This window comes from Malurus melanocephalus, unplaced genomic scaffold (assembly GCF_030028575.1).
Source record: "Malurus melanocephalus ecotype Western Australia unplaced genomic scaffold, MMel_1.1 scaffold_66, whole genome shotgun sequence".
NCBI classification, from domain to species: domain Eukaryota; kingdom Metazoa; phylum Chordata; class Aves; order Passeriformes; family Maluridae; genus Malurus; species Malurus melanocephalus.
Genome location: NW_026623298.1, coordinates 174,430 through 190,570, shown reverse-complemented (window position 1 = coordinate 190,570; position 16,141 = coordinate 174,430). Strand labels below are relative to the sequence as shown.

The 16,141-nt window shown below is 35.2% G+C and overlaps 1 protein-coding gene across 1 annotated transcript in view; it reads left to right on the top strand.

Moving 5' to 3' along the window:
• DACH1 (dachshund family transcription factor 1) overlaps positions 1-16,141 on the top strand; it is a gene marked incomplete at its 3' end in the record, with an annotated part of 315,599 nt that overhangs the window by 132,376 nt on the left and 167,082 nt on the right. The window contains exon 2 of the mRNA XM_057366519.1: positions 14,263-14,378. Coding sequence (XP_057222502.1) covers positions 14,263-14,378 — 116 coding nt within the window. The remainder of the gene's footprint in view (positions 1-14,262; positions 14,379-16,141) is intronic.

Sequence of the window (16,141 nt, the reverse complement as noted above, 5' to 3'; positions counted from 1 at the left end):
ACTCACAGTAAGCCTGTTGAAATAAGTATGTTTGCTTTTTCTTTAAAACAGAACCTGTCCATTGRAGATTTTCTTTTTTATCATGATTATAAAATGAAGAAACATTTTCATGAAACCGTATAAAGTTAAATATCATCATATGTGTGTAACATTTATGGCACAGTTGTACTACTTGTGAGGTRCCATTATGAAAAGGTTTTAACCTTAAGGTAAATGTTTTTGTTACATGTAGAAGGGAAAAAGAAAGAATGAAGGATTTTGCACAGTATTAGTATATTTTACGTGAGAACTGGCGAAGAAAGCTCATTGTACAGCAGTGAGTGCTTCATACAAAGAAGTGAATCCTGTAATGGGTGTAATAGAGAAAAAAACTTGGTATTTGTACCAATATGAAAAAAATACTGCAAAGCAAATTGTTTCACAAACATTTCTCTTAATGGAAAGATTTGCATGAAATTTAACCGAACTCTGAAGGTTGTGACATAGCATAATCTTTAACAATGTGTTTTTATTTATAATGGCTTTTATGTATTATTCTCATAAGACACTTTTTASATAAGTGAAGCCATTTTTAGATTTGACTGTTAGACAAATCAGAGATAATGGCATTCAAGAGAATGCTAGTCCTGGAAACTAGCTTTCAGGGGTGAGTTTATATTTGTTATTTTCCAGAGTTGCCTGTCTTTATTATCATTAACTGTGATCTCATTTAGAAAAAAAACAAATTTCACGTATGCTAAACTGGGCCAAGATGAATGTGTATTTTAATTTAAGATCTTTGGGGAATATACAGATAATATTGTTGACTTAGTATGTGTCATTAMTCTTCCAAGACAGTGGTGCAAGGCACATGCTCTTAGGGTCTGTCTACCCAAAGAGGTTTACAGGAGAGGTCTGTGGTCATTCGAAAGATTCATCTCACTACAAAATTGTGATGGGCTGAATTGACATTTGAGTCTTAACAATGCTCTTGTGGTAAGGAAAAAAAAATGGGAAAAGACTTGTGTTTTTGGCATATGTAAAAGTTAGAAAACTTCATAGGGTGGGTGTAAGGAGTACTCGTAAATTCTATTAACCTTTGTTCATCCTTAACTATCCTTCTAGGTTTGGTATCCGTTAGCAAATGACATCTGCTTTTCCAATTGACTCTGGTGCTCGTTTTCTTTCTTAAATGATTGTTAATGTTGTGGTGCCCTGCTAATCACCTGCAGGGATTGCAGCCTGTGTGTACGCACACTGCACAAACAGATAGGCGCACACATCTGCCAATATGTGTTTGCCGACAGAATCATAGAATCCTTTCGATTGGAGCCRTTAACCTAACMCTGCCAAGTCCCTCACAAACCATRTSCMTCAGCATCCYGGCTACAATCCTTTTAAATACATCCAGGAATGGTGACTCAGCTTCTCAGGGCAGCTTGTTCTGATGATTGGGAACCCTTTTGGTGAAGAAGTTCCTTCAAATGTCCAATCTAACCCTCCTCAAACTGACACATCTGTAGTTCCCTGTATGAAGGTACTCTAATGGTCAGTCTTGGAGATTGTGGTTCTGTCAGGGTAGGGAAGCTGGGAATACTCATCTTTTACATTTAGCTCTTAGTGAAAGTCAGGGAAGCTGGAGTTGAAGTATTTGCACACTGTGGGTTTCTCTAGCCCGATTAAGTAGTGCATGGTCTCGCAGCCCAGGGGGAGAGAAGGTGGTACTTGCTAAAGCTAATGAAATCTAGATTGGCTCCTCCTTTGATTTAAAGGTGTTTTAGGATGACTACAGTTACCTTGGTACCTCAGCCTAGAGACTCCTGTGCATGGTGAGTGTGCTGTGCTATGTGGCCCATATATACGTGTGTATGGTATCTGTGTACACACATACAGGCAAATGTGTCTTGGGTGAAATCACTGTGGGAGAGAGAACACTCTTGCAATGACTACGTCTCCTACTTACACGAGTCCAAAGCATGCCTTGTCATTTTTTTCCCCTTAAGTTGTTGAATAAATGGATAAATTAGAACAAATGACTGCTTTACTGTTCCACATATTGCTTAAAAACTTTACAATTTTTATCTCTTTTAAAAGATAGCATAATGAAGATATACTGAGAAATAAAACGAGAAAGCTTCATTACAAACATATTATACTTTGCCACTTTATACAGTTCAATTAAAACAGAATATATCTGTTACCCATGTCAAGAAAATTTAGAGAAGGATAATTGATTGATACAAAAGTCTTCTAATTTGCTATTTTATTGCGGTACTCTCTTCTTGAAATATTGATAATTTTTGGAAAAACTGCATGAACACACTGTGCAGTTAAAGCTTGGGAGTGCTTTTGTATTGGAGAGCTATAAAGTCRTGAAAACATCACTGACTTTCAGCCAAGCATGTAACCAAGCATATTTCTGGACAGGATAATGTCTAATTTGATTCTTGTTCTGTAAAAGGGACAGTCTTCTGCTAGTTTTGGGGKKTTTTTTTTCCCTTCAGAACTTCATCCATTACTGCACAAACCCACTTCTACCAGAATTACTTATAAACAGCGTAGAAATCTTAAGGTTTCGTCAAGCAGGTCTTTCTTTAGTGTCACCTTTAGTACTGCATTGAAGCTTGAAACTACAAAAGCTAAAACAAAGTCTCAAACATAGAATCTTGGGGCAAACTGTAGCGCTGATGAGAATATATCTCTTAGTTTGATTCATAACAATTTGATCACCATGTCTAAGATTCATAGATCATCAGCCAGAACAAAATAAGGGGAAAAAAGACCCTTTGTAGTAGTATATTTGATGATTTTGGATGATTTGTCATTCTTGAGCCCTTAACTTGGACATGGCAACATTTTCAGAGCTTTTCTGTGTCTAAGCAAGACGGAGTGATGGAAAAGCAGGGTTTTGTTTGTGAGAAAGCAGAACAGAAGCTGAGGTTAATCTTTGAGAAGGGTAGGAAATATGATGAATCAAATTAAAATTGTAATTGGCAGATATTTTAACTCTTGTCTAACTTGACTCTGGGCATGGACAGAAAATCTGTTTGTAATTATTGTGATTAATTTGTATTTCATTATCATCTTAATGTTCAGTCAGGATTTGTTCTTATGCTATGAGCTATATGGCCARAGCCAAAAGAGAGCTCTGTGTGCATGTTATGTATGGAGATGTGCCAGGCACAGAGTATGTCAATCACATATCATATGGATGTGCATACTGGCCAGCTATAGTATGCCCTGTGTGAGTGTCTGCAAGTCTTGGTGCCATTTTACCCACCCTGCAAGTTGTATTCCTGTCTAAAATTCCCTTACACAAAATTCTGCAGGATGTGTACCATGCTGCTGAAGATTTGAGTTCCTAAAAGGAAGGAGATGAATTTAATTAGAGGTTTCTTATTGAGAATTCATTGTTGAGAATGCATTTGCAAGCATTAGAATAACTTGATGAGTCTGGTCATTTTACTTCGGAGGTTCCTTATTCTGGCTAAAGTGAGATGGTTTTGAGAAACACATCTTTTCAGACACAATGCAACAGTAATTTGACTTAATTTCAAAGTCTAATGTCTTCATCATTGTACTTTGAAGATGAAAGGTAAAGGGACTAGTAGAGCATGTGTAGCTTTTCCAGTCACAGAGTAAATCTAGAGTATATCCATCTTAAAATAAACTCAGTAATTGATTTATGCTTTTCTATAAAATAGATCCTTTGATATCCTTCTGTGAAACTCTTGTATGAAGATTCACAATGGATTTCCCAGAATTACAATGAAATATCAGTAATCAAAATAATAATAATTTAAAAAAATCTTATCAGAAATAGATACATTTGTCAGCTCTGTTATCTAAGAACATACTCCTTGTACTACTTTTCAGAAATGACTGATTAACCTCTCAGTGTTTCCTTAGGAYAACACATTTGTAGCAGGCTGCTGTTTCTGATAGGGTGGACTTTACATAAGGTAGTTAAGGGACAGCTTGGAGCACTGGCTGCATTTCAGGCCACAAATAATTTACCTACAAACACTGACTACAGGTTATGGCGATATATTTTAAGGTACCACCAGATTTGATCCTCTGTGGCTTGACAGAAATGCACTGAATGCACTGACCAACTCTTACATTGTCGAAAGGATAACAAATCGAAGTGTCTTTGGTTAGATCACTGTAAGATTTCCACTTGGGCCTCTAATACTGTCTGATTTTTTATGGTTCTATTTTTTTAGGTTTTAGGAGTGTCAGATTGGTATTCTTCATTGTCCAAATTACTGTAGTGCTACTGCTTTGGAGGGAAGATTGCTATTGTTCATATCTTTATAGATGCTGCTCTGCAAGAAAAATGAGAGTTTGATTGTTTCTGTTCCTTGCCTTGAACAAGGAAAGTAAAATACAAATTTGTTTTATGATATTCCACAGAGAGTATGGCCAAGGAAGTCTACATCTAGAATTGCAAGGTTAGAACGCACACCTGGAATCTTGATTTCACAAACAGATTTTGGGGACTGAATACACAGATGTGGCTCTTTTTTTCCCCCTGGAGTATATTGCAATTTAGTTTTTCCCTATGAGTTCATATTTTACTCTGTTTTGGAAGTAAAGTACATCTAGAGTACAGGCAAGCATTTACTAATAAAAAGGCATCTACAAGGGTAATCCCTGTCTTGTATCTCTTGGTCTACACGGGTTTTCAGTGATGAGCATTGTGCTGGGTGTTGCACACTGAGACCTGCTTACCATCCCAATCAATTTGAAGTCARAGTGAGAGATGAAACTAATGGTGTGCATGTTGTTTAACTTATAGTTTAGGACTTGCTTACTGATATCAGATAGAAGTGCATTCAAAGAATAGACCAACTCACTCTGACCCAGATACCATCTGCTCAAAAAAAATCTGTAATTTTTAATGCTCAGTATTCATCAGTAGATTAATACATATTTTGTATTTATGCCTATATGCAAATATACACCACCTTATTTAAAAGTTTAAATTCTTGGCTTTAATGAAAATTGCATGGTTACCATCGGTGTTACACCAGCTGAGCAGTTACAGCTGTACAGACTAGGAGAAAGTATTTTCAGTATTTCATATCACTACTATTACTCTCAAATGTACAATAAAAGTCACTTTCTAGCTTTTATTTAGGCAGTTCCAGCAATTCTTTGGAAGTGTACAGTTAATGAGTGTGGATTTTCAGAATTAAAAATAAGGTGAATAAAGGGCAGTGAACATTAACCACAGTCTCTGGCAGAAGCTAGAATAAAATTTTTCATTTTGAGTATAAAGAGTTTTTTAAAGGGCAAAGGGTTTAAGATATAGGCAGCTTCATTAAAAAGGTGACAGTTCACTTGTTTCAGCATTTCATACAAAGAATTGTGGCCAATTAAACGAYGAGTGCGTTCAGATATTACAGTGGATACATTGATATGATAGAACTCCATTATCAACTGTAATGAATAAAAATAGCATATTAATTAATGAACTGCCAGGAGAACCAGGAGAACCAGAATATTTTCATAAAATACCTTGAATAGTACAGTATTTTYCTTTTCTTTAGTTTTTAAGTTGGATCATCACTGAAATATTTATATATCTTATATTTAATACAGGTGGTAATGAACAATAGCTCTGTGACTCCTGGAGCAATGGTGAACTTGCATCTTATTTAGACGCATTTTCTTGTAGTGTTTCTGCTCTTTTTTTAAAAGTGGTTCTCGAAATGGCAGCTGCTCCCCAGTATGTCCTGGTGGAAAACAAATCATGATTTTTGTCTGAAAAAGTTTTTTAAAAATTTTTTAATAAAGACACTTACTTATGTATAGTGTATATGTGTTCAAAAGAGGGGTATGCTGTTATATGGCCTATTTCTGCTTTGAGTCTAATTGGTTATTTGTACATGCAATTATCTGATTTATGTTCACAAATTTGTAATTACATGTGCAAGTTATATGCAGAGATGAATACAGATGGTTAGAAAACAAGCCTTGAAGCAGGACTGTKCATTCCAACTAAAGTTCATACATTTAAATCATTGTTTCAGGCCATATGCAGACTCTAACAGACATAACCACAACAGTTAGGCTTGCTTTACATTAGGAATCATCTCAGCAACTTGAAGTAAAAACTTTTTGGAAAAAATGAAAGCTTAAAATTCTTTTAGGTTGTGTCATTGTGGATCAAGCCTGCCTTTCTGGCCTATTAGCTCCATGCTTGACATTTTTGTAATATACATAGTAGATGATGTTTTGAGGGGATGTTTTTAGAATTAAAAGCCTAAGAAAAGATCAAAACAGTTGAGGAAAAAATAGGCTTTGCATCTGTTATAGTTTGGGGTTTCATGTGGGTGAATAACACTGTTAGAAGGAATCWTTTAGCTTGCATATTTAAATTTTGGGTGCGGTTTATGCTGTAAGATTGAGTGAAATGGGAATGGCATCTGTTGTAACTTGACAGAAAGAGCATTTGTGGGAAGCATGCACTTTGTATCACTACTTTTTCCACTTTTTTTTTTTTTTTTTTTAATGTTTTTGGTAGTTGCAGAGTTATTCTGAAAAGACAGCAGTGTAAATGGAGGAAGTAAATATGATTTTTCGAGGGTTTTTTGTTGCTATTACCAGTATTCTTAAATAACTTTATTCGAGATCACCAGTGCTGTGATTACTGAGTACTCTTTCTGAAGCATGGTTTATATAATGAAAAAAAATGTATCAGTATGGTTTGAATCGTTGCATGAATCTTCTTTAATGATTGCATTTCATTATTCATTCAGACTTATTTTCAGCTCTAGCCTATATGGCTGTCATCATCAGAGGCTTGTGTTTCACAGTTATTACATAATCATGAGAGCCAACATGCTTAAATGTTTTAAGAACTTTTAGGAAGATCTAGTGTTTCAGCTAATTAGATGAAGCAGTGAACTTTTTGGCTTAATTTACTTCTGACATCATAATTCTGCCACCCAACAGAGTTAGTTTCATTTCTTATCTATTTTTCCCTTTCCAACAGATGATTTACAGATCTCAATTTCATTAAGAGAACAGGCACATATCAGTAATATTTTGAACTTATGTACAATCACAGCTGTATGCAAATCTGGTACTGTAACTTACTCCACTAACACTCAGGTTTCTAAATGGTTTTATTTCCTTTCTTGCCCTTTAGGTCATTCATATATTCAAGTAATATGATCAGTCAAGGAGAATCTTTTTCTTGTATTCTTTCATTGTGTTTGTAGTAGGATTTCAACTGTCAAGGGACAACTGGCAGTTGCAATAGTATTTTATATATACTTGCACTCTTGTACCTTGTATCTTACACTCCTGTATCAAGAATATTACTAATCTTGCTGAAAAGCAGAGTGATTGGGGCTGCAGTGTAGAGGAGGATGGAAATGACATGCTGTTTACATGACAGTTCTGTTAGGAAAAGAAATAATTGCACGAGGTCTTCTCTACCCCAGAAAATGCATAGCATCCAGGGACTGACCAGTGCTCCTGTAGTACTGTGGTAAATTATTTTGGAATGGGATATGAAGTGAAATATATTTTTTTCCATTTATTTTTCTTCCACTGATAAACTGGTACTGCATTTCTGAACCAATACCCTGTTTTGGCCATTTTGGTTCAAGAATAGCAGTAAAGTGTTCTGTTACTGAAATGCAATAATGTTTCATCAGCATGATTCCTCCACTGCTCACTCCTGTAATACAACCTGATTCTTTTGAAGATCATTCATGCACTTCTTTATGAAGATTTTGAAACAGATCTTTGTATTTATTTTTATCAGCATTGTTTGCTGTCTCAGTAACTCCTAATATATCATGAGTTCAGCACTAATTATTGCGTGAGAACATTTTCTGTTTAACTGTGAGAAGAAAAATAARTTTAAGGTAATTGCACTGAGAGTTTTATTGTTTTACAAGACTGCTGCAAGTAAAAAGGACATGGTGTGACTTCTAATGGTTGTTTTAGTAACTGCCAAAATAAATGTATGCTTAGTCTTAGAATTGCATTTTTTTGCTTTGTTCTTGAGTGGGAGCAGAAGGGGAAAACCTAAAATAGTAAAGTATAAGGTTTGGATCGATGCACTTTGTCATTTTTTCTCCTTTAAAATGCTAGTTCAGTGCATTAGAAATATTTATGAAGGTTACCTTGGCAAGCAAGTGTTTTCCAAGCAAAGGAATTAAATTACACAAAAGGTTTAGTCAGTCTTCCTAGACCTTATTTTTCAGAACTGACACGCCCTTGGCTCAAGTCTTGCCAGTGTGAAGGCTGCACGTGTGGTGAGAGCAGCACAGAAGCTATCCCAAAACCCAGAAACACCATGTGGGAAGAGTCCACTRCCTTTGGTTACAGGTTGTCACACGGCATCCCTGTCTTTGCATTAGGTCAGCAAGTGACATCTTTGGCCCTTTTGCAGTGTCCATTGTATGGCAAACACATAATACCTGCTTTCTGTGGCTGATCACCTAAATTTCATTCAGCCAGCTTCTTTCCAGTCCAAAGTTCTGTGAGGCTTTGAAGCACTAAGGGAAGATAGAACAAATGAGAAATAAAGCATAGATTTTCAAAATGTACCTAAATGAGATGCATAAATGCTGATGTCGCTAAAATTGGTATTCATATTCAAAGCTGTTTTAAGCAGTTCCAAGAACATTAAAAAATAGATTGAATAAATACACCAAATGCTTGTTACAAATTTGCTACCTGTCACCTCTGTAATGTAACTTATCCTGCCACTCCCCAGTATTACTGAATATAAAACTGCCTGGCCAATGGCAACTTCACTGTTGTTTGCTCAGCTACAGATAAGAACAATATTTCTGTTCATTAAAGTTACTGACAGACAAAATTAAAAATAAAACTTTAAATGTAGAAAACAAGCCCTGAAATTAATTTTGGCAGAAAAGGCAGTTTGCCTTCTTACTACATGTCAGACTTGCAGTTTTTGTTAGGGGAGCTTCATGTATTTAATAAAAATAATTTTAGAGAGTGAAACTTTATTAATCTAATGTTAATATTGCACAATTATTCCTTAAAGTCAGGGTATGAGAAAGATAAATCACAGCGTAATCTCAACATTTTTGACCACTTTTAGTTTCATAGTCCATATTTTGCTATGCAATTAGTCATTTGTAAAATGCTAGTGACATGCTCTGAGAGTTGTATACTACTCATGAAGAGTTTTAGCTGTTTTGGAGCCAATGTCTTCCCTCAAAACTCTTAGCAGAAATTCGGGTGGAGGTTGACATATCTAAAGCTTTCAAGGATGAAACCTTTAAATTTTAAAGGCATGTYGGTCTTCTGGTAGATAGCAATAACAGCTGAATGCAGCCTGTTTACTTTTGAAGTCAAGCAGGTAAGCCCATWCTATTGTCCTGTTGTCTCTTTCCATGTGATAGTACAGGACCAGGTTTTCTGCTGCTTTTAATTGTTTAGCCTATCCAAAAGTTGCTAGGATCAAGCTCATATTTGGTAAYACAACTGAAATAATGTAAAACTTTTGAAATATTATCAAAGCACAACATTTTCACTGATAAGGAACACTGATTTTTCGATTTTTTATTCTTTAATTCAGCCATCTGTTGCTTTCTACGTTTGGTAACACAGGAAGGATGTAAGACTAATACATGTTGATCGAAAGACCAAAAAATAACTCTATCCTCAGCCACAAATGTATTGCTTCTCAATTGATTCTCATGCCAATCACAGTAGACATATATACCCTTTCTCTTCAAAGATGCTAATGCTACAGCCATAATATTCCTAGATGTATTTTTGAAATTGAAGGGATGAAATACAAATCTGGCCAAGAATTGATGGATTTATTTTCAGTCATTCTGGAAAGTGTTCTGGTTATCTAATTGATGTAAGTGAAAAAAAAAAAAAATTGAGACCTTCGAGATTTGCTAATCTGCTCCTTGAGTTCCCCATTCACATAATGGCATATTGTAACTGTAAATCATGACAATTTCTACAAAAATAAAGTTCAGTTTTCTGTGGGAATGTCTTTTAAGGCTTGAAAAAAGTCTGAAAATTTTGTCACAAGCTGACATGAACCTGTAGAAGGCAGATAGGTTTTCATGGGAATAAATACAATTAGGTGCTTCATTTAAAAAAACTTGACTATTAAGTTAGGAATATGTAGTCTTGTAGAAAGTTTTCATCTTCTTCTGCAACATATGTTATCTCAAATATGAAATGTTTAAGTTTCAGTTTTAGAGCAGAAAATATCTAACTTGTTCATATTTTTAAAAGCAGAGTGACAATGTATCTCTTGGATATCTTTTCTAGTGAGTAAGCAAGTAACTGTTAACTTCCCTACAGACTTCTCTCCAGGTCTTTAAAACAGTTAATCACTGTGTCTTCCTTGAMTCTTTGTTGAATTGTCTAATTTCTTCTTTGTCTATTCTACTCTTCAAAGAAAACAGAAGACAGGAAGATCAGCTATGACTTCCAGATGTAGCGCTGTTTCTTCCAGCGTCTTCTTGTGGAGTCCCAAAACACCCCTTGACTTATCTGTGCTATGAATCTTGGTATTCACAAGACTTACTTTGGCTTTTGGGGTTTTAACAATTCAGACTGTTTATCTTAGCTCTAAAAAATCAAGACTTCTTCAAAATCAAAATAGGTCACCTTTGAGTGGTTTACCCTTTGAGATAGTTAGCATTTCTGTGAGAATTCAAATATCCTTTCAGAAAAAAAAAAAAAAAAGTGTAGTTCTTCCAATAATTGTGTTCAAATAAAATACAAAATCTTACCATGTCTTTTATATGTCTATGAAAACTTACATAAAAAAATCTAAACTTGAGTAAAAATAGTATTATCATCCACTTTAAAATGATGATTTTTGTATCACAATGTCATCGTCTAGAACAGCTTACRTTGCTCCAGCATTTAAATGAATCTTTTACATAATGAATCAACTCATACCTATTTAAATTATATTTTGTTTTCATACGAAAGACAAATCTACTGATTTTGATGCAAAATAAGAATACGAGTATTTTGAAGGTTTCTTATCTTGGAATGAAAATGAACATGTCCTAATCTARAAATAAGTAGGTCTTTACTGTACTCAAGTTTATGAAAAATACCAACAAAATGATTTATTAAGCTATTTTTATMATCCTGTTTAGGATAGTTAAACTAATTTGCTATGTTTTTGATGTTTTTTTTTTTTAAAGAGTTTATCATACAGCCATAAAAATGATAATGAACTACAAAACAACATGCAAGTTTTCAATCCTAGTCAAAGCAATTATTTTTTAAAGTATTTTTTTCATGCCATTTTCCCCACAACTTTGGTAAGGATTCATACAAAATTCTTCCAATTCTTMTAGTTTGAAAGTCTCACAAAATGGTAGTATTTCAAGTTAGCAATTTCATTAATGAAACAAATGAATAAGAAATGGCAACTAACAAATTAAGTCAAGTATTGGTACATAATCAGTTATWAAGGACAATTAGATTTATTCATTTTAATTGTGTACTGTATAGTTTACCGTGCCTCTAAATCAGATCTTCCAGGCCTTAAGAAATAATTATTAACGTGTTTTACAGTGTTTTTTTTGCCTTGTTATAAGAAAAAAAAAAAATCTTAAATAGATAAAGGTCTTTTCATAGTAGATTGGAGTTAGTGTCATTTAAAAATTCTGTCAGGATTTAAGAGGTTTCCTTCTCAGAAATTTCACTTGAATAGAATCATAGAATATACTGAGTTGGAAGGGCTCCATAAGGATCATAAAGTCCAGCTCCTGRCCCTGCACAGGACACCCTCAGAGTCACACCATGTGCCTGAGAGCATTGTCCAAACTCTTACTGAACTCTGTCAGGYTGGTGRTGTGACCACTTCCCCAGGGAGACTATTCCAATGCTCAACCATCTCCTGGTRCAATATTGTTAGCAGAACTGGAATTAAGAGTTTAGGACTTTATGAAAACATCTATTTGGTAAAGTTTGGGGTAAATCATGGAATAAAGTTGGGTAGCTGAACTCATTTATGGCTTTGAGTGGGACCCCCCTTTGTATACAGTAGCACAAGCAACTTGATTGTAAGAGGTGACCAAAGCAAGAGTTCTGCCTTGGGTATTTCAGTATCACTCACCTATCATTTGYTGCTGACCTCTATTTAGAGATGTGGTCCCTGACTGTCTCCCCTTAGGCTTTGAAGAGGGGTGGTTTTATTCCTCAAAATCAAGGACAAAAACATTCAGGCTTCACCATGGCTGTACTTGATAATAAACATCAAAGAGAGTCTTTGCAGGTGTGAACTTGTTTTTTTTGTTTTTTTTTTTTAAAAGACCTGGAAGTCATTGGTACATTGTGCATTACCCTGCTTGTGTTTTATGCTGTTGTCAGACCCTTCAGTAGTCATAGCACAATAGTGATTTGAGAACAGTATTTCATCATAGATACTTAAATTAAACCATTAAAGTTTTCCTACATAGTGGCATTTTTTGGTGGGTGAATATATTAGAAACACTCCATTTAAATCAGATCATTTTTGTCTATAATGTTTTGTTCAGTTTTATGTGTATTCATGGTATGTTTATTTTTATTGTAAATCACAAAGGAAATATCAAAGAAAAACCGAAGAAACTTAATTTGGTTTTGTGAGCCGGAATAAGACAATATTCTTTTTCTACAACTCTTTTTCTTGTAGTTTTGAACATATGACAATTTTGTTTATAATAAAGAAAATAAAAAATTGCAAACCAATCAAAGAAATTACCAAGCTGATAATTTTAATAATGACCTCAGCTCAGGACATTAAGTTGGGAATTAATGATCAGTTAAGGTTAATGACTCAATGCCTTGAGTCATTAAACTTCAAGAAAATGCTCTGTACTTTGATTGTTTTTGGTTTATTAAAGTTAGGTTGTAGAAGGTGCCAAAAAAAAAAAAAAAAAAACAAAAAAAAACCAGGAAAAAGAAGGGTATTGTGAAACCCAATGGAAGATAGTATGAACAGAAAACAGAGGTACAGAGGTATTTTATTATCTGCCTCATTGTGCATTCCCAGCGTAGCTAGAAATGCCATTATCCCTGATTAGAGTTTTGTTAGTATGAGAACCTAAGGAGCAAAACTTTACACACACACCCTTCTTTTCTTTCTTGTTCTGAAACAAATGAAGAACTTCAAATGTTTGGCAGAGCATTGGTTAACACTGCTTTTTTAGAGCAGCACATCACCTTATTCTGTGGAATTRTTCCATTATTATTATGTCCCCTAAATGAGCAGTTACAGGATGTTGCAGTAGTACCAGCACTATGATCTGTACCTAGGAATATGAGCCTTTGGATATGCATTGTATGAGCAGGTACATATTTGTATGTAAGTGGGCAATAAGTATTTTCATTGTCATCTCTATCTAATTTGTATGCTACTTAGGCAGTCCAGGAGATGAAAAGTTGTGTATGTGAGCATTTAACAGACAAGGAGTGCTTAAACCCGRAGCCCTTTATTTTTCCGTGCTGGACAGACGTAAGCTGCTGTGGTGGCGGTTGCTCAACAATATCTTACAAATAATTCTGAGTCCTCCCTGACATAAAGTAGTATATTTAAAGTAAGGTGTCTTAGTGAGATTTTCACTTTAAATAGAATAAGGGTTAAATGATAACTTGACTTATCTTTTAAATGACAAAAAATAAAGAAATTGCAAGACCTTTTCACACATTAGATATGTATTGTCATTTATCATCTAGATATCAGGCTAGCAGTGCGAAGTAATAAAACATATCATCGAAAAATGTGCTATAGGTCTGAATCACTCTTTCATTCCACCTCCCAGCTAACTGTAGTATTAAATCAAACAAGCAGAACATTTCCTTAGGCAGCCATTGCCTTTTAATTTCCTGAAGAACCTTAAAATATCATTCATTACAAGTACTACACATATTTGGTTTTTAAAAGTCTCATAAATCAATAGCAGGCTGACTGTAATAATTATTACAAGTTAGTGCATAATTTTCGTGCTGAAGGCTGCATGCAGAACTTTAGCATATGCAAACGAGGCAATTCAAACTGTGTATAGATATTAATATGAAGAAGCAGGTAACGAGGTGCAGGCTATGAATTATGCATCAAGAGCGGCTGATCTTCAATGAGGAAAATGAATTCAGCATGTAATCTAATTAGTGATGGAAGTCTATTACATCTAACTGCAAAAGCAACCGTCCTTGAAACAAATTTATTTACAGTCCATGTTACCACTTGAAACAACTTTGAAATGATGTGTAAGACAACAGCTTAATTGTAAAAATTTTTTTGTTTGTTTGTTTCAGTTCTAGACCTGGAAGGCCTCCTAAGAGGACTCAAAGTGTCACCTCCCCAGAGAATTCTCATATCATGCCACACTCTGTCCCAGGCCTAATGTCTCCTGGAATCATCCCGCCAACAGGTAGGATYGCTAGAAACATCTTCACACGGGCAAKCGTTTGAATTCGTGGCTTATATCCACTGGTTAATAGATTAACAGTCTAGGAAAGCAGCACACAGATATCACAATAGTTCCCTTAATGTCACATTACTGGTACACAAACCAATGTTGTATGTGACGGAAATTGTGGCTGTTTAGTACTTCCAAATAACTGAACAAATAATAATCCTTTATGGTTTTTCCCCTTGTTCTTTTTCTTTATAAACAGAAACCTTTCAAAGCATGAATTACCTATCATTATACAATAATCTCCCTATTCATTTTTAATAGATCAGATATCTTCTGCTTTTTTTTTGCTGCTTTGCTTCATTAGATAATGTCATCATGAATATAGTTGCCTGAAGAAACTGAGTTAGTTAAAATAACTCCATGCTGCACACATGTCTTTCTTAATTTTTCATCCTGAAATTCTATTTTTGATATGTCTCCTGAGGCCTTATACTAATGTAAAGTCCTGCAACAATCTGTTTTTTGTACTGCTATTTTCTTTTGGAAGTTCCTATACCATCTCCTAGCAGTGACTTGCTCTTAGACATGGTTAAGTTAAGAAAGGCTGTGTTGTGGGGAGGAGATGACCTGTCACCCAAAGATGGGGCCRCCCAATAGTGAAGCTGTTGGTGGTGCCACGTTCTCTGTCTTTGTGTTACACACCAGTTAAACCCTGACAAATTACAGCAAAGCCCACCTGAGCTTCTGCTTCTTCCCCAGTTGTTTCCCGCTTATTTTCACGGCTCAGTGTCAAACACTGATTTTCTCTAAGGCAAAGGAAAGATAATTAACTGGACAGATCAAACAAAAGGGAAGATTACTTGGCCTTGTGGACCGGATAGATGGGTGGATTTTTGAGAACATGACCATGATCCCACGTTTCTCTGAGTATGAGCGTGGTTCTTGGCATGGTTTTGGTCATGGATGAGTAACATTGTTAAAAGAAATGCTCAGTTGAGGAAACACCAAATACCAGAAACTGTTTGAATGCGAGTATCTTGTCTGGTGTAAGGAGAAGAGTGGGGAAAGCTTAGCTCAGTGGACAAAAGTGGACCTCTACTTTGGCGTTAGGCTCARGAACTGCTTTACATGGTGAGATGGACACATAGATGGAGATATTTTATTTGAAATTTGCAGTTCTTTAAAAGACTGTAGGTGAAGAGGAGTGACAAAATGAAGGGAGCTCAGACAACAAAGATTGGTAGGAGAGAGGTATATAATAAGGARAGAGAAGGAGGGATGAGAGTGTAGGGGAGTATGGGAAAACATCACGCAGGTAGGACTCACTGTGGTAATCTGGGCAGGTGTGACCAGCAAAAAAAATAAAAAAAGAGTTTGGATTAAAATACTTTATACAGTACAATTTACAGGAAAAAATCTAATATAGAAAATGGAGATCATAAAGATTCTAATGTTGCAACATTAGAATGATAGGTGGAATCTCTGTGGGGAGAGAATGAAAGTTTTTATAGGGCAGAAACATTCATGTTCATGAGGGAGAGATCAAAAATTGCAGAAGCAAAGGGAAATTATTTGGGGGAAGTAAGGCAAGAAAATATCAAAGAAAAAAAATGTATGTGAAAAGTAGAAAGGAGATKAAAGAAGTCAGAGACAAATAAGCAGGCCTAAAAGAGGGAGACAGGAAAAGAAACCTTGTCAACAGTATCATTTGGGGTTTCGTGTTACAGTTAATATCTAAGAGCAGATCACCTCTTGAATTTTATTTTAAGAAAGTA